We start from the raw sequence: 22,424 nt of genomic DNA, 5'->3' as shown, positions 1-22,424 counted from the left end.
CGGTTGACCTGGGTTTGGGGTTTGAAGCGTGTTCCACATCCACTGTTATCATACGCAGTCCTCTTCATCAACTGGTGACACAATCCACACCGCTTTCAAGTTTATTCTGGACTCTTGGCGGTTTCTCTTCTCGCGTATTGCGGCAACATTACATGGGCTAAATGACATTTGTCGAGGTCTGGCAGCCACGAGAGGGCTTCAGGAGTCGGCGTCGTTTGCCTCTTCCTCCATTTGAAGGAGCCCAGAACTACATCGCTAAACTCTCATAATCCCATACAGCATACATTACATTTTCGTCTTCCCCCTCCTATTTTCCGAACATAGATGGACTCGTCCTTCCAAACAAACTGTCAAATCGCTGTCCGTGGTGCCAACGTTTTTTTAAAATAAAAAAATACAAACACCGCTTTAAAATAAATAAATAAACCAACGTTTTAAAATAAAATAATAAATACAAACCGCCACTTCTTTCAAATGCTTCTTGCCGTTGTTTTTTTCACACCTGATGATGACTGTTTGTGTTACAGTCGAAACGTCGTGAGAATTTTATTGTTTTATATATATTTTATTATTTTATTGTTTCCCTTCAACGTGACTTTACCGAAAGAACCAAGAATATACATCGCATAGCTGTCAACCCATACGGGTTAAACCCCGTATTCTTGTACACGGGAATTGAGTGTTCACGTCCATACAACGCACAGCCGTTTCAATATGGGCAAAAACATGTTTATATTTGTTTGGGTTTCTCCCTTGTGATGGGACTTTGTAGGATGAACGTTGAAATTCACAAGGGGCACGGGGTGACCAATGTCTGAATTGGTCTGTAATACGGGGTTGACAGGTATATCATCTTGTTTTAAAGCTTTCGTGACTGCAGGGATTCATATTATTGGTTCTTTCGGTAAAGTCACGTAGAAGGGAAACAATCACACCTGATGATGATTGCTTGTGTTGCAGTCGAAACGTGAGAATTGTATTGTTTTATATTTTTATTATTTGTTTCCCTTCTACGTGACTTTACCGAAAGAACCAAGAGTAGGTATATCATCTTCATGGTTCTTTCGGTAAAGTCACCACGTAGAAGGGAAACAAATAATAATATTTTTTTTATTGTTTCCCTTCTACGTGACTTTATCGAAAGAAACAAGACTATGAATCCCTGCAGTCACGAAAGCTTTAAATCAGGTATAGCATCCTGAAGCGTCTTTTTTCAACGGTTTTACTTAACTTGATTCCTCTGTCTGGGTCAAATCTTGTTATCTAAATTTCGTCCACCTCCCGTTGTCCAATCAATTCCACATTTTGCACACATACTCAGATCCGGTGACAATGCATGCCTGTATCAAAATCGGCATCAATTAATCAATTACTTGCCTCTTTTAAAGTAATTTACATTTTGTACGGACGGCTGATTAATTAAATATTTATTTGGGTAGGTCAAAAAGCACCGCGGTCGATGAACTCTGGAATTGCCTCGCCCAAGAAGCAGGTGCCACGTGTCTGTTGTCATCAGGATGTCGGCCACTTCCCCTTGTCCAGTCGAGTTATTTATTTTTTAGTAAACTTTAAAATAAAACCGTTGTTTAAAAAACAAACTTTTTTTAAGGAGTTTATATCAGTTCAGTTCCGTTTATTTTGGTATAGCCCTGTGAGCCATTCGGCTCTTGAATCGGGTGCAACCACAACAAACAAAAAAACACGAACAAGAAAAACATGTGTGACTGTGCAAACAGAAAATCCATGGAAAAAAAACAGCAAAAATATTCCTGAAAAAAGCACCGTATACCAACGCTGTGTGCAAAAAATCCCAGTGGGATGCAAGTCAAACAACAACCACAAGACAACTTAGATTAAGGCCATCAGTCTAACTCCGTACTACAACAAAACAAACATGTCCAAACAAAAAAACTTTTCCAAATCACCAAAAAATAAAGCCATAATTGCAACGTAACAGTGATCACAAGGACTGTGACCGAATTTTTACAATAAACTACATAAATAACATGTAACACCAAATCCTAGAGCCATAGCTGGCTGCATGAGTTACTCCACAACAACAGAAGCATCGGTCGGACTATCAAATTTTTCAATGCACCTTTAAGATCAGCACTCTAAATCAAAATACAGATAATACTTTGCAGCGGTCATCTGGAGCGAAAACATTTTATTTTACGCCAATGAATAGCAGTGGCAGCTAGGGGTGTACAACTCCTCTAGAGCAGTTTTGAGAGAAGATCTCATTGGTAGCGATTCAAGTTGCAGTTTATTGGCAATAGCATTCCAGACCCTGGGGGCATCAATAGCAAAGGCCCTTCCCTCCGGTTTTTGTACGGCAATAGGGAATGTGAAGCTGGTAAATGAACGAAGACCTGAGGTCAAATTTGTTCTTTTATATAACTGATAGTTGTAAACGCCTCCTCCTCCTCCTCTCCACCCCACAGCGCAGCACGGGGTGCAATAACTCCACCCACACACATCCGCGTTGACATGAACGTATCCTGTGTCAAAGTTACCGGGGGTTGTTCACGCAATTTGCTACGCGTCCTGCACCAGTTTCACGCCATCCTTGCCCTCTCCAAAAAAAATGCTTGCCCCGTCAAAACGCACGCGGCGTAAAGCCGCCGTGGTGGTTCTGCTGCTGATCGCAGTGAGTGTCGTCGTCGTCGCGTGCACGGGATGGGGACGTTGCGACAACCAACAGTCGCGTTGCGGTGTTTCAGCTACAACAAATAAGGAGTCTTTGAGCGCACGCCGTTTTGGGGAAGTTGGCGTCAACACCTCCGCTGGTTTCGTTTCGCAACGCTTCCATTGTGCTGCGGTAGAGGGGCCCAGCCGTGGGCTCTGCGTTCTAATTGCGATTTTTTTTCCGACATATCGCGTTTACATTTTTTTAAGTCAAGCTTCAGTTCAATATTCGCTTTGTAATAGATTTTAAAAAAGTGATGGAGCATTACCACGTGATACCATCAAAATATGAACTGCTCTATATGTTCTAATGCAAGGATGAGAACTTAATAGATATGAATTGCTTCCGACATGTATTTATTAAAATGTTTAAATTGAAATAGAACAATCAAGCACAGAACAATTGTTAAGCTAAATAAAGTTATAACAATAAAAAAATAAAACAATTCCAATAACAAAGCAATAGGGACTTTTCAAATCGCCAAGACTCGCACGCCTTTGCGATTTGCTAATCGCATTGTATCAAATTTCGATTTTAAATCGATTAATCGTTCAGCCCTAGCTCGGGCGCTGCTAACTTGTGGCACGGAGCTGCGATCCCAGCCACGGCTAACGTCAGTGGCGAGTGTCGTCTGAAGTGGTCTCTCCAGCCCCCCACTTGAACCCACAGTTACCAAGGTTGCTGACCACGTGGTCATACAACCACGTACTCTTTGGTTCTATTGGTCATACAACCACGTGGTCATACAACCACGATGACCCGCAGCGATGTGGCGGTGACCTTCACCCAGCGGTGACGAAGGGCTGCTTGTATAATTTGAAATGGAAGTACGTGTTGTATGTACTTACCAACCGTGATTAATCTGAAGTCTAAAGGAATGAGTTTTCAATCTAGATTTCAAAGGCGACGAGCTCCCGTGGCTTCCTAATGTTCGAAGGAAGAGCGTTCCAGACGGCCGCAGAAGCGCGTCTGAAAGCGATGTTCGATGTGGCTATTGTGGCTAAGCGCTCTGTGTGTAATGAGTGCCACCTTGTAATAATGTATTCGATCGGCAAGTGCAATAATACTCCGCAGACCTTTGTCATTCCGATGAAGCCGACTGTGCATGTGAAATGAAGCGTCGTCCTTTACACTTAAACCGTCATCAAAACTACCTCTAAAAAGCAAACATGCGGATACGTCAGCTGTGCTTGCGCACAGCAATTGCCCAAGCTCTGCTATCCCCCCTATATATATTAAGATGTTTTCAGCCAATTATTGAGTGTTGATACATTCACCCGGCGGGGGGGGTCGACCTATTGTCTATCTGCTCGTTTGGACAAATCTGCTTGATGAGGTGACGCTCAGACAGACGCCGAGCGAGACACACGTTCTCTCGAGGTATCGCGCATGGAGAACACTGCGCTGTGAGAACACGGCTCGTGTCCTTGTGGAAGCTTCCAACAACAGAATCATCAACACCACCCCATTAAATGTACGCTGTTCCATTTTAGCAAGTTCAATCATTTCCCCTCGTAGACTTTGACCCCCAACATCGTCCCACTTTGTATCCCTCTTTACCACCAGCTGTAGATCCCTCTGCCCCAAGGTCTATGAAGGTGGGGAGTCTGTGGAAGATTAATGCTTTTTTTGATGAGATTAAACTTGTTTTTACTCCCATTTCAGATTTTTCTGGTTGACAAACAAGTGGATGGTTGCCCTGATGTGATGTACGAATCAACGACTGGAATTTGCTGTTTCATGTGCAGTAAAGGTAAACAATGCAACTTTTGCATAGTTACAATTCCCACACAGGTTACACAGGTTACACAGGTTTTCAGCCAGTCCAAACCTCAGTCACATTGCATTTGTTTAATATATCTACTGTGCCACGTAACCCAGTACATTATTGGCTGATTCGTCTATGGTATACCTGCATCACCTCGTTTTGTTTTACAATTGAGTATTTTTTTCAATTAAACGGAACTTTATGAACATTTACTTTAATTCTATACCTTTCCCATGTCGTGGGAAAAGGGAGTGTTTTTTATTATGGAGTTCTCAAAACAAGTATATATAGCAATGAATTACAGTAACAACATTATGGTAGGGAACAGCCCCTGGTATATGATATTAGAGAACTGTTGTATTGTAGTTCAGAAATAACTTTAATAGGCCACTTACACACAACAGTAGATGGCAGCCAGAATCTTACAGCCACAAATAAGGATTATTTTTGGTTCATCTCATCTATCAGAAAATTCACAGGGATCTGAAAATACAGTAATGGGAAGAAGTGCAGTTCTCTTGACCCCTGTGAATAATAGTATTTACTGCGAAGAAAATTACAGACCAAATGAGTTATGTTGTATCTCTACATATGAAATCAAATCACCTGGTTGAACCTAGATGGTGGTTGGATGGGTGACCTCTATGCATTAAACAGGTGTTTTAGGCTTCTCCAGGGCTGATTTGCAAATGGTGACAAATTGGTCCCATCCCATGGATTAAAATCATCTTTAATATCATACCTAGGTTGTGCCCCGAGTTGTCCTACACAAGTTTTTAAATATATTAAATTAGTTGGTGTTTGGTTCCACATATGCCTGTAAGTTTCCACATTATTGGGAAGGCATTATCATGTGTTTGCAAGTCCAGCCATTTTGGTTTAATGCGTTTATAGAATATGTTAAATATATATTAGTTGGTTTAAATGAGATATAGATAGTTCTTATCTTGTAGATACATGATTAAGATTCATCCTCTCTGTCTAAGAAAAATTTTAGGTTTGGAAATGAAAATTCTTAAAAGTTATTTTGAAATGTCACAGTGGCGAGATGTTAACTACTTCGCCTGGTACGCAGTAGGACATGGGTTCGATCTCGACCCCGACGCCTGATGTAGATTTGGAGTTTGTATGTTCTCTCCATAGTCGCGTGAATTTGTCTCCGGGTCCTCCGGTTTTTCCTTCCACTATTAGAATCAACATGCGTTTAGAATATTTGGCTGCGATACATTTCCACGTGATAAGCCGCTTCGTTGAGCTATAATTTGTGACCAGGTCACTTCTGAAAAAGAGCTATATAGCTCAGTTGGCCTTACCAGGTAGAATACAAATAATTTCTTTTATATCTGCTAGACATACACATTGCAATTTTTTACTTTGTCAAATATAAAATACAATAAAATGTGTGTTAACTTGTTTATATTTTTGTTAGAAAGACTTCAAGTTAATGTTTACTTCAATAAGGTTAATAGATATGTATTAAATTATTTTTAATATTTTAGTCTATTGTTTTCAAATGGAATGGTTGGACCGGCGGTCAGAACATCAGATCGCACTCCTCACGTAACGTATTTGGAGTGTAATACTATAAGTATAACATTGTTCATGGATGCAAATCGAATGTATTTGTGCTGGTTTATTCCAGGGCAGTACAAGATGTTTGATTGCTCTTCTAACGAAGGGGATTCATTCTGCAGACAATGTAGTCATGGACACTACATGGATAAAGTCAACAATGCGACAAAGTGCAACGAGTGCAGCCTCTGTGACGCCAGTAATTACTTCATATGTAACATTACATATATTTTAATAGTTATTTTAAAGTCTGAAATTGCATTATAATTTCACCTATATTTAGTTTTGGTGACCACCTAAAGACTATACTACCCTTCTAGTCATTCTTCTGCATTTCAAATCACGACGTTATTATATATTGTGTAAATTGGTGTTGGCAAACCTTGATTTAGTCCAGAGTATGTTCACCCATGAAATCCTTGTCTGTCATATAGACGCATAGTTAAACAACCCTCCAGAAAAGATTGCATTCAGTTGCGGATGTGTATTATAATGGTGAATCAAGCCATAACCATTAAGCCGAGCCAAAAAAGTCCATTAATGTCACAAAATAAATACATTTCATGGTAAAATATCCATCAACTCTGAAATGGTGCGCAAAACTAAGAAATGTGTATTCTGTTGTGAATATTGTGGATGTAATTTTACGTTTGGTTTTGTGCAGACGAAGAAGTTGATCAGCCGTGTAATCTGAAACACAACGCCATATGCCGCTGCAGGGAGGGTTACTACCGCCATGATATTTCAAATCGTTGTGAGGAAACTGGTAAGCAATAATGATAACCATGGTTACTGTAAACTAGTTGTACAAGTAACCGAATAGCAAAAGCCACACGGCTAATGGATGTTTTTCTTTCTAAAGAAATGTTAAAATGGTAATTATAAATATGAAAAATGCAAATTGCTTATAGAAGAATATATGATCAGAGGGTGGAACTTCATGCATTATTGCATCACATGCTGACAATTAAAAGCCCTGCCTCAGTGTTCTAGCTCTGTAGGCCAATATGAAGTTACTGAGTGCATTAGAGGTGATTACAAATACTGTAGGATACACAAACCGTTTACTTGAATTGTAACTGGGTGTTATGATGCATTCCTGTGATTCAGTACCTTCACTATGACAAAACCACTTATTGGGAAAGGAAAGATATAATCTTACATCTTATTTTATATTCTACATGCTAATCTCTCAAGAAAAATAAATCATATTGCCCAGTATTATATGTAGAGGAAAGGTTTCAGATGTCAGACGAGAATAATTAAACTCGACGTGTTACAGTATTTTGATTTAAAGCTTTCGTGACTGCAGGGATTCATATTCTTGGTTCTTTCGATAAATAATTGTATTGTTTTATATTTTTATTATTTTATTGTTTCCCTTCTACGTGACTTTACCGAAAGAACCAAAAATATGTGTTACTGTATGAAAAGGTGGAACGCTCCTGGACCAATCATTATGGCTAGACAGGACACTTGTTAAAATCATATTTGTGGACTTGTTAACGAAATGATTACACAGGAATTAAAATATAACAATAGGTTTTACCCTTTCTGGCAATAAAGCAGGTGTCAAGATGTTAAAACACCAAACAGAATCCTTATTCAAGGAATCCTGTCTGTGTTAACCACACGTACTTGTGGTGAACATGAAATAAACATGCTCTGATAATATATATATGTGTAGTGAGTCACTCAGAGACACTAGTAGTAGGAGGCACTCTATTTATTATAGCCTTCACAGGTTCAAGGAGTAACTACACTAGAGTCAGGACAGCTAGCAGGCTGCCTGACTAACAACGCCGAGGAGGTGAAGACGGTTATGAACACTCCAGCAGCACGACGGGTTCCACTCCAACAACAGCCCCGAACCTTAGCTCGGGGGTCCCCTTTTATCCACCCAGCGTGGCCTCACTCCGCCCTCGGCCACGCCTCCCTTCTAGAACCTACTAGATGGGTTCCCGGGCTTTACCTCATGTGCCCCCTCCAGCACCTTTGCCCCACATCCCTCTCTCTGGCTTATCACGTGACCTGCTGGCAGACAGGGCTGCTACAACTGCAGATCCCCCTCTCTGCCAGCAACCAGCGCTACGCGCCATAGTAAGCCATTCCATGTCACTACATATGCATTATAACACTGATTTGAAGAACTAAACACCCATTAGCCTCTTACTGTACTGTATGTATATAAATTGTTCACGGAGATCATTGGGAAGATAATGAGATTGAATAGATGTATTAAAAAAATGACTCAGGGCTACATGTTTTAGCGAAACTTATTTCGCAGTGACATCAATTCTACAAAAACTGGATTGGAGAAACAAAGGCATGAATATTAATGACAACATTTGTCATAGAAATTATATCATTCAATGGGAATTAACTTCCGAAAGTGTTCTAAGAACTAAATATAGAAAGCTGCAAAGTTGATCTTGGAATAAACATGAGCAAACAAAGTTCATGTATAACATTTAACATCAATAATATTTTCCACAATAATTTACATTTGTGACTTTTTTGCAGTATAATATAACATTGGTCTAATGGTATGAAGGCAGCTAATAAATGTTGGCATGTGTTATTATTGTATTGTACTTTCATACTGTATGCTGACAATACTATGGGGATGTTTTATTTAAGTAAAACAAACCTCACTTTTACCTTCTCTCCTCAGGGCATGCATATGCTGGCATAATTGCCTCAGTGATCGTGGTTATGATTTTGGCAGTGAGTCTTTTCATTTGTATTGTAAAGAGGAAAACATCAAGGAGGACCAATGCACATTACATATTTGTTCAGAATGGTAAGAATTTCATTTATACTCTTTGGTTCTTTCGGTAAAGTCACGTAGGTATAAAATAAAATAAATCACGACGTTTCGGGCGCAACACAAGCGTCCGTCATCAGGTGGGAAGGCGTGGTCTGCTGCTGAGGCAGACTGTTTTAAATTTAACGTCGTGATTTATTTTATTTTCTACCTACGTGACTTTACCGAAATAACCAAAGAGTATGGATTCCTGCAGTCACGAAAGCTTCAAATGAATAATTTTATTTATTAAAACACAATTGTATAATGTCATTGTATATGCTGCGCTGTGTTTATACAAGATGAAGTAATATGCCGACAACTGTGCAGTGAAACCTCTCATCCTCACTCCTATGCTATGTGCCTCATCCGTGGGTGTCAAATTGACTATCATGTATGTTGAACTTCTTTCGCACCATACATAGTCAGCCGTGCTAATTGGAGCTGCTGGGGAAGGACAACCAAACATTTCCGACAATGATACTAGTCACGCTGCTGCTGATAATGGCGAGCCCGAACGATGGCGTTTCCACCTGTTGATGGATTCCATTTGTATTTGAGCTCCTTAAATATGTTGAACTTTCAACCACAGTGTCGCCTTAGTTTTTGACTTAGTAAAAGTGTAAATTATCCGTAAATGGGCTCTGGGTAAAAATGGGGATTGTTGGGAGTATTTTATTGACTGAAATGTAATGTTAAATAACTATTTTAACTGCTAAATATTGATTTGTCTTTTTCCGTTCCATTGCAGATGATGCTCTTAAACGTTACAATGAATACTTAAAAGACAAGACAATGTACATAGCAGACTACAACTTAGGAAAAAATATACTCCTGGAAAACAGATTCGTGTGTCCTTTGTTATTCCCAATTGATCACGTTGGGTATGACAAGGGGCATTATTTCATGTCCAGGCAAACGAAACACACCCACACATTAGAAAACAAACCAATGCATTATCAACAATTGTTTGACCAAATTCTAGAGTCACCGCCTCGCCTAGTTGTGCTCACTGGTGATCCCGGAATTGGAAAATCCACTCTGTGTCAAAAGATTGTGTACGATTTTGTTTCTGGAGATTTGTTTAGTCACTCCTTTAAGCACATTATCTTCTTAAGATTTAAGGAAATCAATCATTTTACCGATGAGATTTCATTCAGAGAACTTTTGGCAAAAATTCATTTGGGTATAGAAACGTTTCCCGACCTCCCGACAGCAAAAGATATCATTATAGTATTTGATGGGTTGGATGAATTCAGAGATCGTCTCGACTTTAACTTATCCAGCAGTGATCCAAATAAAAAAAGTAAAGTTAATGAAATAATTGCTGGTCTGATAGAAGGAAAGTTGTTGAAAGGGGCTTCTATTTTACTTACAACACGAAAGGTTTCGCTGGACCAATTGGCTCCCGTTAAGGTCGACCAATACGTTGAGATTGTAGGATTTCACGAAGAGGAAATAAAAAAATACTTGACAAAGATGTTCCCGCAAGATAACTTAGCAAGCGATGTCTATGAGAGAGTACAACAATGTGATCGCTTGTTCAATTTCTGTTACATCCCTGCCTTCTGCTGGATAATAGCTTCAACATTCAAATCATGTTTGAACATGGACAACATTTTTCTCAAACTATTTACGTCAAACACCACAACCGAACTATTATCAAAGTTTATTTTTCTGCTACTTAATCATCACACAGGAAAACAAATCGATGTCAATGAATCCATATCGTCACTTGCTAATATAGCATTGTGGGGACTTGAAAAATACACTCAACAGTTTGAGAAAAAACATTTGAAAGAATTTAATGTGAACCCACAAAAGCTGAACGATACTTTTTTGCGTGAGATATTTAAACCTGAAGACGTTTTAAGAAAAACAAATTACGTATTTTTTCACGAGTCAATACAAGAGTATTTTGCTGCGTTGGCTTTTTATCTGCCGGACCCAAAAATAACAATTTCAGAGTTCATTAAAAGAACGGAGTCATGTGATGATGGACATTACGATGTGGTTAAATTGTTTTTGTGTGGCTTGGCATCCGAAAAATCATTGGAAAACTTAGGTGACTACATTGACACACCAGATTTGACTCATAAAAAAATATTAATTGACTGGCTGAAAAATGACATCGGTCAGTACAAATCTGACAAGAAAAAGATCATTCATATTTTGCATTGTATATTTGAGTTACAAGACATACAGGCCACACGTGATATTACAGATGGTGTAGAAGAGATTGACATTTCAGAGGTGCATATTTCATCAATGGATTGTATTGCGCTCTCCAATCTCTTGAAAAATCTCAAGAAACCCATAGACACACTCAATCTGAGTAAATGTCGCATCAGCTTTTGTGAACTAAAAAGACTGGTGCCTGCTGTAAAGAACTGCAAAAGATTGATGTGAGTAAAATACTGACTAATATATAAATTATGTATTATACAGTATAACCTTTCATGTACAGTCATACCTCGGTATACGACCGCTTTGGAATACGTCGAATTTGGTACACGTCGTGTCTTAACGAGAAAAAAAATGTCTTGGGATACGACGTCTTGCTTGCGATACGACGCCTCGCTAGAACTTGTCTGGGTCGGGATGAGTCACCGCGTACCAGCGTAGACCCCGTTCACGACTGAGACAAAACGCCGCTCCTCAGTCTGCCTGTAGATCTCGTTCAGTGCACAACCCTTGCTATAACTCTCTGTGAATTTTCACATGCATTTTAATTTATGTATGCATTTTAGTAATAAGTAGTGTCTAAATTATGTATAACGTGCCATATAAAATATAACTTCGTATACTCTGGAACTGATTATTTCCTTTCCCTTTATTTCTTATGGGAAAAATTAGTTTGGTATATTCATCATTTTCGGTGTAAGTCCTCCTACCTTCTGGAACGAATTAACGACGTATACAGAGGTACCACTGGATACAGCTCATTCTTGTGAAGAGCCCTTTTGTCAGGAGTGACGTGCACAAGACATTGCAGGGCTGCACCTTTACCTGTTTGACAAATTATTTTTTTTCGAACGTCTAACCAATTGATTATTTGGCATGTGGAGTGAAACTTGGTTACCTGAAAAAGTGCTGTACATATGATGGGATCACGCAAGAGTTTGTACAGATGAGTCAGCAACTCCTTGAGTTTATTGCCAAAAACTGGACAACGCATATCTCAGTGAGTTGGGTATTTAATTTTAATTACCATCTTTACCCAGCAATTTGGAGGTGTAATGAAACCTGCTTCATCTGCCGAATGAATAATACAACAGTACTCTGTTGTTCAGTGTACACTTTCTTTCTTGATTCCATGTTGACAAATGTTTGTAGTTTCTGACAGGGTGCGATGGGTCTTAAAGCATTAGAAATATAATTTTACATGTTCAAACACAACCTGAGACCATATAATTGCATTCTCGATATGTCATGAGACGAAATATCTATTCGGAACTCTGGCATATCATTACATCACCCGATGTTGTAGAACGGTCCATGAAAGAAGATTTTACAGAACTGGTTTGAAATCCCTTTAAGTGAACTTGTTATGCACACCTTACAGGGTGCATTTTGCAGGAGGCCTGCTACAGAAAAATGTTGACTGCATGGCAGTCCATGGCTGATGATTCGGAAGTGGTGGCAAATGTTTGATATAATCTATCTGCTTTGTGACGATATTATTGTGAAGGGCGCCATGTTAAATAGTGTGATTGCTTATCCACAGAGGAGTCACCTGGAAGTGATCTCCTGTAAACACCAAATGAATATTTTTTTATGTGCGCCTTCTCACGGATAACACGAAGTGACAGCAAATTCATTCTGATTGCATTTCTCCACTGATAGCTGCATGGATTGCATGAACAATTTCTGTGGATAAATGTGGATGATAGAATCCGGCACCAGCATGCCCCCATATCACCCTGGATAAGAGGAGGGTTGACCTTATGCAGTATCTAGAACTGTGTAGCATTTTGAAGTTGGGGTTCCTATATCATGCACTTTAGCATGTGTTGTTACCTGCAGCCGTCAATTAGGCTGCTGACCTATCTATGCATGGTTTTTCTCCAGGTCGTACAGTTATTCACCAGCAAATAAAACACTTTACAGTACTGTTTATGGATTTACCATACATTCCAAGCAGGACTGTGCTAAAGCATAGACTGAACATTCTTGTTATACGTTGAGAAGCAAAATATTATTTTTTCCTCCTGATGACGATCGCTTGTGTTGTGATTGAAACGTCGTTTTTTGTTATTTCCTTTGAACCTATCTACGTGACTTTACCAAAAGACCCAAGGAATATGAATACAAAATGTTAATCTTAAGTACATTCTTAGGTTTTGTTAACGCTTTATTTGTATTGCTTGTAATTTGAAGGTTTACTTTCAATTTTTTTTTAGTGGCATAGTGTATACAGCAATGCATATCTTTGTATGTTTACGTTATTGTATTACAATATTTTTGTGTTACATGGATTCTTTTTACGTGTTTTTTAGACTCCTAGGCAACCCACTTGGTGATGACAAGTTGAAGTTTCTGGCCGAAGAGATGGAGGAATGTGGAAATCTGGAGGTGTTAGAGTGAGTGTTGTGTTATGTATTCTTGGTCATGAGCAACATGTTATTTGTATATTTCAAATATAAACATGGCATAACTTGATTTGGCTCTGTAGCTCAGGAGCTTTCGGCCAACACTGCCGAGACCCTGTGGTACATTTGGAGCAGCCACCGATGATTTTAAACCAGTACTTAAGCGTAGCGAGTTGATGGTCTCAACCCAGTTGCTGTTATGTGAACAGAGAAATACAATGCAAACTTTGCTTTGTCAATTCAATATATTCAAGCTTTGAGGAGGAAAAGTTTTGTAATGTGGCATGTAAACATGTGCACCAGATGGTATGGAGAAGAGGCCTGTTGATGTGACTTCAGAGGAAATTCTGACATCGCCTTCCAGGAGGAATTCTGACATGACATACTGTTACACTCTTTGGAGAGAGTACACGAAGATAAATCTCATTGTCATGCAACATCATGCCAAATACACGTTCAGAATAAAATTGGGGAAAAAAAAGCAACATTCTTTTCTTAAACATTGGTGAAGACAGATTGTGCTGGTATTACTGGGCATTTACAAACTTAAACTTAATATGTTGGTGCCCTGAGAATCTGGTGAAAATTATTTAGTAATTTCTATTTGTACCCAAAATGTATGTCAAAATTAAAAGTAACTATATTCACCATATTTTCATTTGATTACATTTGTGTAATGACTCGCGGACACGTTATCTACGCTTCACGCAGATAACGTGGTCAGGGATGACGCGCAGATAACTAGGCCAGGGATGACGCACAGATAACTTGAGCAAGGGATGATGTACAGATACCTTGAGCCAGGGATGATGCACATCATATTTTGGGCCAGGGATGACACGCAAGTGGCGACAACGCGAAGACAGGGACGACACGACAGTGACGGCATGAAGACAAATTGACCACAATCCCATGGCAGCCCTGAACCTTGCCTCTCACCTCCTTTTATTTCCGGCGTGGCCCTTACTCCACCCCCGGCCACGCCCCCTTTGTCGAACTCTCGAGCCCATTCCCGAACTTCCCAGATGGTTCCGCCTCCATAATTACCCCTCGTGACCACGTCCTGTTCCTGCACCCGCACTGTCTACACACACACACAGTCTCCACCCATACAATGTCTCCATACACGCACTGTCTCTACATCTGTAAGGATCACCCAAGCCCCCATTTAAAACAGGTCCCTGCAGGGTGGGCTGGTAGGACAAGTCTCTGCGCTGTCTATTGCTGATTTTACACCCAACAGCACGAGATTTCACTTCGTTAAAGTATTGAAAGGGGACGGACGGACGGACACATTAATCTATTGCAGGCTGGTACACTCAGTTTGCAACTTCGTTCCTACCAGTAAAAATAATCCATACTGCCGTATGGCAGCTGTCGGAGGAGGGTTAATCCAAGGGGTTCAGTGAAAAGCGTGGAGAAAGGGGGTAAGGAAATGGAGGACGGACAGGGGGCAGATAAGGAAGGTAATTGGTAATAAGGAGAACTTGGGGATCCTTTGAGGAGATTCGGTAAGAAAGAGAATGAAAAGTGGGCAGGACGTGAGTATGGGGCTTTTTGGATTAGGCTTCCCACCAGTGCATGTGTGCGTGATAATGGAACATAATTTACTTAACTGAAGATCTTCTGTGGACTTTCTTATACATTGTAAGCTCCACCACTTTCACTGTCTTGATAACTGCTTTTTTAATGAATATTTTGCTATGAATAGATACATTAATGCACAATACCTTTTTTCTTTGCAGTTTGCAATCTTGCCAGCTGACAAATGAATCAATCTCTGCTCTCCAGAAGATCGTTATGGCCAACAGTAACTTAAAGACACTCAGGTACGTTTTGTGTGACGCACTGGCACTTATCAATTGTATGTTGGATTGTTAACTCCATTTTATTGGGGACAATTTCACCAGATTGGAAGACAGCCCTATTGGAAGTTGTCATACACATACACCAGTTATATTTTAAAAAACTGAATGCTTTATTGGAGGCATGCCACTGAAATCTTAGACGTATATGCCTTCCAAAAACTGTTAGATGAAGTTGCTTTGTGAAATTTTAGCACATGCCTATTAGGACTCTTACAAGGTCAGAATGAAAGCCACTTACATTAGTCAAAATTGACAACACTACAAGTTTAGCTCAACATTTGGTTAATTTATGTATTAGTTCCTCATTAAATAAGGCATGTGTTTTAACACTTTAACCAAAAATGTTTTGTGTTATCCTGCAGAGAAATACATGGATGGCGATAGTGTATATGATTATTAGCTTGTGATATTCATATAGCCAGGTGGAGTGGAACTTGCCTGTAATCGAGCAGTGGAGGCAGGATTGGTGATTCACAAATGTTGTGAACTCTTTCCATGGGTGTCGAGGTGCCATACTCTGGCTTTCCAGGAGAATGCGGTACTCTAAGAGTGATCGAATACTGTGTGCAATGCAAGTTGCAATGATTATAATGGACGATTAAAATGCAGTAATTGTATTATATCCCCATGTTGGAATGTCATGCCAGGAAATTCTTTACCTTGCTCCCATAATTTGTCTTTCAGGCTCTGCAATAACGAATTTGATGCCAAATTCAGGAAACTGTTTTTTCGAATGGAGATAAACAAGAATGTGGAAGTATTATTAAGCGACGATCCTCTCGATCAAGCAATCCATAAAGTCTAATTGGGCATCCTCTGAAGGGCCAGGGCCTAAAACACCACCCATTACAACAAACGCATTATCTGGCATTGATGGAGAACGGAGGGTGCCGGTTATGAGTTATACTTATGGTTCAAATTTTCCAAGTTCATAAACCTTTTCAAGAAAGAAATTAACGAAGACATGAGCAATAACTTCAGAGATACTCAAGTCAGGATGGACCAGACATTCAGCAAGTTACAATACAGCACAACGCGATCACAATTGTGGATAGCAGATGTTTGCAAGAGGCCGCCCACACCGCCAATCGGCAGCATCCTGAAACTTCCTTAAACAATAGATCTATCGAGAAGAGCGTGGCAAAATGCAAGATGGATATTGTATTTTTTTTAGATACGTGAAGATTTGAGAGATGGTTAAGAGCACTGGATAGTACGTGCCGGAAGTATTTTTTGCTGTATATATTAAAGGTAGTGTTATTAACCGAGGTTTTTGTAACAGGTGACACATTGTACATATTAGCAGCATATCTAATTATTATTTACCTTTTCTAGATATGTAAATACGGATAACATGGACCATATCAATTGTTTTAAATGATTGGCTAGTGTAATGCCATAATAAAGCAGTGCCTTTCAGCTGTGGCAGCATCAGGACCTTAGCAGCAGTGGTGAAAGGTAATCATTTTTCATTAATCTCCACAGCCAATATTTCTGGATGAATGCCAACCAACACCAACGGATATCATCAATTAGTCTCCCACTGGTTATCCTTTTGGGAGGATTCTCACCATTATCAACGTTGGTTATGTGCGGCGCGAAATAAAGTTCAACATGCCACTCTGTCAATGTCCATCAGACATCACCCCCGATCAAATCTAGCTACGCGTCATGTCAAAACCCACCCAGTTCTGATTTCATTTGAAATCTCAATAGAATGTACACATGGTATGCATGTATTTTTGCATTGGAATAAATTGTTCGATTTTTATGAGGATTAATGTGATGGTGCTTCGAGTGGCAGATGTACTGAAGGTACCGTGTCAGCAAAAAGAAAAACGTTGGAAAGATAAAATATTTTATTTCAATTATACCAGTATTTAAAGTTAAAATGTAAAGTTATTTAAAAACCACCACATTTGCAATATATTATATGAAAACCAATCCGTTTGGTTCCAACATTATAATTGACAACTCCCAATCCATTTAAGTACATGTCTAAAAAACTTAAAATGTTTACGCAATACTAAAAACACTGGCAGTTCGAATATAATACCAATGAATGCACCGCAAATACCTCCCTATGTTAAGTACACCAATAAAAAAAACACGGCAGAGCATTCGCAAAACCGAGACAACCCAGCCGTGTATCGAGACGCGTTTCCCACACTGCAGCTGTGAGAGTCGGAACTGGAGGGAAGTCTTCCCCGTATGGCGAACCATTTCAAGATTAGCGTTCAGACTTTGAAAAATAGGGTTTGCGGTAGAAGAGCAAATTAGGTTTCGGCTATCATTTGATTAGGACAATTTGCACACAAGATTCACACAAGTCTCAACTGCCTTTTCTTCATGTTTTTACAGCCAATGTTCAGTGGGCTTTCAAAGCGCATTGCACAGGAATCGTTAATATACAAAAGGGCTACTATAAACTTAAGCTGTGTATGGAGGCCCGGTACAAGAGTAGACTTCCGAAAACATTCCGCAATGTCTAGCTTTAAAAAAACCCCATAACAAGCTGGAGGTAAAATTTCGATTTAAAGCTTTCGTGACTGCAAGGATTCATCTTCTTTAGTTCTTTCGGTAGTCACGTAGAATGAGAATAAAAAAATAAAGAACCAAAAGAAGCTGGGAGGTTATTGTAAACATGTTTTTTTTGGCGAGCATCATCCAATTGACACCACTTTTCACAGACAAGTCACCCCCCCAATGACTACTTGTACGACCCGTCATGGTAGATGCGCAATGCCCACCGACCGCTTGCTCAGAGCCGTATAAGGAAAATGAATGTCGCCCCTAAGTTAAGAGCTGGGGGAGAAGCGATGCGGACACCGAAAACCGGTTTACAGTGAATATTAAAAAAAAAAGACGGAAGTGTCCGTGAACAGGTACGTCCCCATACTTCACCCCAGGTAAAAGACACGCACTCCGGTTGTGAAGAAAACAAATCAACGTTCAAGAAAGCCAGCGGGCAATCTGCAACCATGCGGCGCCCCCGGGGGGGGGGGGGTCCACGCGCCCCGGGGGGGGGGGGGGGGGGGGGAGTGTCCACGCGCCCCGGGGGGGGGGGGGGGGGGGGGGAGTGTCCACGCGCCCCGGGGGGGGGGGGGGTGTCCACGCGCCCCGGGGGGGGCGGGGTGTCCACGCGCCCCGGGGGGGGCGGGGTGTCCACGCGCCCCGGGGGGGGCGGGGTGTCCACGCGCCCCGGGGGGGGGGGCGGGGTGTCCACGCGCCCCGGGGGGGGGGGCGGGGTGTCCACGCGCCCCGGGGGGGGGGGGCGGGGTGTCCACGCGCCCCGGGGGGGGGGGGGCGGGGTGTCCACGCGCCCCGGGGGGGGGGGCGGGGTGTCCACGCGCCCCGGGGGGGGGGGCGGGGTGTCCACGCGCCCCGGGGGGGGGGGGCGGGGTGTCCACGCGCAGCCGGACGCTCCGCGCGCAGCGCTCGGGAGACGCGCGCCGGTGGCCCCCGCGGGTCTCGCCCGCAGACTTGCGCGGCCTCCCTCACCGCACACGACCGCCGCCGCCGTCTCCTCCACCTCCTCCTCCGCCTCGCGCGGCCGTCACGATCTCGCCCAGCGCCACCCCCACGCTGCCGGCGCGGGGGCGACCCAGGGGCCGCGGCGCCCAGCCCCGCTCCACGAGGGCTCGGACGCGCGCCTCGGGGTCGTCCCCGCCGCGCTCTCCGAAGCCGGCGGGGAAGGAGGGACGGGCCCCGCGGGCGACCACCGCGTACACCACGCAGTGCGGCTCCTCGCCCGGGAACGGCGCCTCCCGGGTCGCCAGCTGCCACAGAGTCACCGCGAGCGAGTAGACGTCCGCGGCGGACGTCACGGCGCCGCCGCTCAGCAGCTCGGGGGCGCGGTGCGTGTAGGTGCCGCCGGGCGCGGCCGGGCGCGGGGTCTCGCCGCTCAGGCGTCGCGAGCAGCCGAAGTCGCAGAGCTTGCAGGCGCCGTCGGGGGCCAGCACCACGTTGCCGGGCTTCACGTCGAGGTGCGCGATGTCGCGGCCGTGCAGGAAGCGCAGCGCTTCGGCCACGTCCCGCGCGTACGCGAGGCGCGTCGCCAACGGCAGCGGCGCGTCGTCGCCCTCGTAGAGGAGGCCCTGAAGGCTGCGGGGACCCGCCAGCTCCAGCACCAGGGTCCGCGGGGACGCAGCGAGGAGACGCGCGATGTTGGGGTGGCGCAGCCCCGCAGCGTTCAGCTCCGCGTGCAGGCTGGACGCGCCGCGCAGCGACAGCAGCTTCACGGCCACGCGCCGCCCGTAGTAGCAGCCCTCGAACACGCGGCCGAAAGCCCCCGAGCCCAGGCGGCCTTGGAGGCTCAGCGCCGAGAGATTGACCGAACCGGGTCGGTCGTGAGCAGCAGGAGCAGCAGCAGGAGGAGGAGAGAAGTCCTGCGCGGGCGTGAGCGGTGGAGAGAACGCGCAGCAACACGCGACCGAGAGCGGGGAGCTCTTGCTGGGGGAGCCCGCGGCAGACCGCGGGGAGGAGAGGCGAGGGCGAAAGCGCCCCACTGGCAGCGGAGACGGCATGGGGGAACTCGCACACCGCGATGCGGGAACCTCGCTGCACGAGTCCCTGCGACTCGCGGTTTAAGCAGCCGGGGTCCCCTGCTGTGGCTGGCGAACCGCAGTGGATCGAGGCGTCGAGTGGCGCTACACGTGGATATTATATTACACGTGCGCGCTCATTAGCAATGGGAGGTGATTTGACACAGCACGCGCGCGGTTACTTTAATCGAGTTTCTCAATCTCCAGCCGTCGCGACCACCACGGTGTGGCTCACCGCAAGTCGTTAAGATATCGTTTCCATTCATGGGCGAATTAGGCTGCATGCTCCCGATGGGAAGTAATCACGGCACTAATCACGGCAGGCTGCACCCTGGAGGGCTTGCTGCTAATCTCGATTCACAGATCGAGAGCACTGTAGTTAAGTTATACGGCAGTGAGCATGTTTCAGCCTCGTGTAAGCCTTGTACCCAAAAGGTTTTTTTGAAAGAAATCGATAGGATAGGACGATTACAATGCATATTTCAAATAAAAGTACTGTATCCTACTCGCAAACAATCAAATGCATGTCCTTTATATATTTTATAAACTAAGATATTTGGGACGCAGCCCAACACGTGGACATGTATTTACACGGCACCGGTGATAATAACCCTTAAAGAGAAAATTCAGAATGAATGTAAATTTTAATGTCATAGAATCGGACTGTTTATGAAGGTGGACCGGAACCTACATTTTTAAGAGGACGATGAGAGCAAGTTGAGTGCTTTTGGAAAAAGCAACGTACCAAAATGCCCCGACAAAAGAGTATTTAGTGTATTTTACCTGCTGGAACAAAAGCTAAAAAAGTGAGATTTAAAGCTTTCGTGACTGCAAGGATTCATCTTCTTTGGTTCTTTCGGTAAAGTCACTTAGAATGAGAATATTATTTTATTCTCACTTATTCTCATTCTACGTGACATTACCGAAAGAATCAAAGAAGCTAAAAAAGTGCATTTAGGAGCATTGTTAGAGATCCATGATTGGAATTACACCCGAGAGGAAGAATACATATGTCGTGGCAAGGCTCTCATCCAGTAGTGGATTGACGTCTGAACATATGCTACATCGTGTCGACGTCCCGGAATTGCACCTGTTGGGCAGGAAGTGCCTTCACTTGGGTGTGCAATATGCTGCCATGAGACGCTTATGAACTTCGGCTATCAGTTTTGGTGTCGACGTTTCTTTTGCTGGTGTGTCAAACCATTTGTATCTTACCCGTATGTGCACACTGGAATCACAAAATATACCAGTCATTATGCTCTTTGGGAGAGCCGTTGAATACGGTCCTGATGCATAAATGTGCCAGACATAACTGTACAGATATATATTCTTAGTTTTTTCGGTAAAGTCACGTTGAAGAGAAACAACAAAATAACAAAATATATATAAAACAATAAAAAATTCTCACGACGTTTCGACCATAACTCAAACGGTCATCATCAGGTGTGTCGGTTTGCATCAATTTATTTTGAAAACGGCATATCTATTTATTTATTTATATAAAAAAATAACTTTGCGTCACGCGCAACGATTGGCAGTTTGCCCAGGACTAGTCCATCTATTTTTTGAAAAGAGGAGGGGGGAGACGAAATTTGTTATTATGTATGCTGTCTGAAAGCCACTGTAAGCGTGAACAATCAATCAAGAACTGAAATGATTTATCAAATCTTTCCAATGATTGCTAAGATAGAATCCATCTTCTCGGTTGAAATTGTCTCTGTGCTTGTATATGTGGATAGCCTCATGAACGAATCTCTCATGGAAGCCAGATAGCTTACAAAGAACCTCCGTCTTGGAAAAGTCAATGGCATGTGAGCCTACTGAATTAGAACAATGATCTGCTACGGCCGAGGTGTTGGTCCTACCGTGTTTAAGGTCTGCTTTATGTTCACGAATGCGGTCCGAGATATGGCGTTTAGTTTCTCCAATGTAACTACTACCACAGAGGCAACTTAGTTTGTAGACACCAGGGTATTGTATGTCCGGAATCACATCTTTTACAGACGGAACCAGATCACGGATTTTATGTAATGTGTTGAAACGGACCTGGATCTTGTGTGTTATTCAAGATTTTGGAGATCTTTTTTGTGATCCCAGCAATGTAGGGTAAAGTGATGGTTTTGAAAGGCTCCTCAAGAGGGTTCTTCTTCATGGTTTGAGTGATAGCTTTGCGGATTGTATAGTCGGAGTAACCATTAGCCCTAAGAGCTTGGTGTACGTGCTTGAGTTCACTGCTTATGTGTTCCTGGTCGGATATGCATTGGGCTCTATGATACAGAGTCTTGATGAGAGAATTCTTCTGTGATGGATGGTGGTGGGAATCCGGTTTCAGATAAGCATCCGTATGGGTAGCTTTCCTGTAGACAGAGTGGCTCATTGAACCATCAGGTCTCTTTTTAATTAGGACATCCAAAAAAGGTATCTTGCCATCTATTTCAAATATTTCAAATAGATGGCAAGATACCTTTTTTGGATGTCCTAATTAAAAAGAGACCTGATGGTTCAATGAGCCACTCTGTCTACAGGAAAGCTACCCATACGGATGCTTATCTGAAACCGGATTCCCACCACCATCCATCACAGAA

General features: G+C 42.8%; 2 protein-coding genes across 3 annotated transcripts; one reads left to right on the top strand and one right to left on the bottom strand.

Annotated features, from left to right (window-relative positions):
* Nucleotides 1–1,687: 1,687 nt before the first annotated feature.
* On the top strand, nucleotides 1,688–17,066 carry LOC116945874 (NACHT, LRR and PYD domains-containing protein 1 homolog). Of its 2 annotated transcripts, XM_032960508.2 has the most exons (9): nucleotides 1,689–2,650; nucleotides 4,355–4,442; nucleotides 6,100–6,228; nucleotides 6,694–6,795; nucleotides 8,704–8,832; nucleotides 9,587–11,240; nucleotides 13,335–13,418; nucleotides 15,173–15,256; nucleotides 15,980–17,066. In XM_032960508.2, exons 1-9 carry the CDS (start codon nucleotides 2,588–2,590, stop codon nucleotides 16,098–16,100), a joined length of 2,454 nt encoding a protein of 817 aa, XP_032816399.1. In that variant the 5' UTR covers nucleotides 1,689–2,587; the 3' UTR covers nucleotides 16,101–17,066. The 2 variants fall into 2 exon arrangements, with proteins under 2 accessions (XP_075927098.1, XP_032816399.1); XM_076070983.1 differs by lacking the exon at nucleotides 6,100–6,228 and having other exon boundaries at nucleotides 1,688–2,650.
* Nucleotides 17,067–18,644: 1,578 nt separating this feature from the next.
* On the bottom strand, nucleotides 18,645–21,220 carry LOC116950850 (serine/threonine-protein kinase mos). The gene has a single exon (XM_032968971.2). The coding sequence runs from the start codon at nucleotides 19,819–19,821 to the stop codon at nucleotides 18,793–18,795; it is 1,029 nt and encodes a 342-aa protein (XP_032824862.1). The 5' UTR covers nucleotides 19,822–21,220; the 3' UTR covers nucleotides 18,645–18,792.
* Nucleotides 21,221–22,424: the final 1,204 nt, after the last annotated feature.

Source organism: Petromyzon marinus, chromosome 2 (genome assembly GCF_048934315.1).
Source record: "Petromyzon marinus isolate PM22_M1 ecotype Great Lakes invasive population chromosome 2, UKy_Petmar_22M1.pri1.0, whole genome shotgun sequence".
Taxonomy (NCBI): Eukaryota; Metazoa; Chordata; class Hyperoartia; order Petromyzontiformes; family Petromyzontidae; genus Petromyzon; species Petromyzon marinus.
The sequence above is the reverse complement of the archived record's forward strand: the minus strand, read 5'-3'. Positions and strand labels throughout refer to the sequence as shown.

What these genes read in the sequence shown, in the direction of transcription:
- LOC116945874 (XM_032960508.2), top strand. Translation starts at nt 2,588, where the DNA reads ATGCTTGCCCCGTCAAAACGCACGCGGCGTAAAGCCGCCGTGGTGGTT. An exon ending in TGGTTCTGCTGCTGATCGCA is followed by an intron (nt 2,651 to 4,354) that starts GTGAGTGTCGTC and finishes CTCCCATTTCAG; the next exon opens with ATTTTTCTGGTTGACAAACA. An exon ending in GTGCAGCCTCTGTGACGCCA is followed by an intron (nt 6,229 to 6,693) that starts GTAATTACTTCA and finishes GGTTTTGTGCAG; the next exon opens with ACGAAGAAGTTGATCAGCCG.
- LOC116950850 (XM_032968971.2), bottom strand. Translation starts at nt 19,821, where the DNA reads ATGCCGTCTCCGCTGCCAGTGGGGCGCTTTCGCCCTCGCCTCTCCTCC.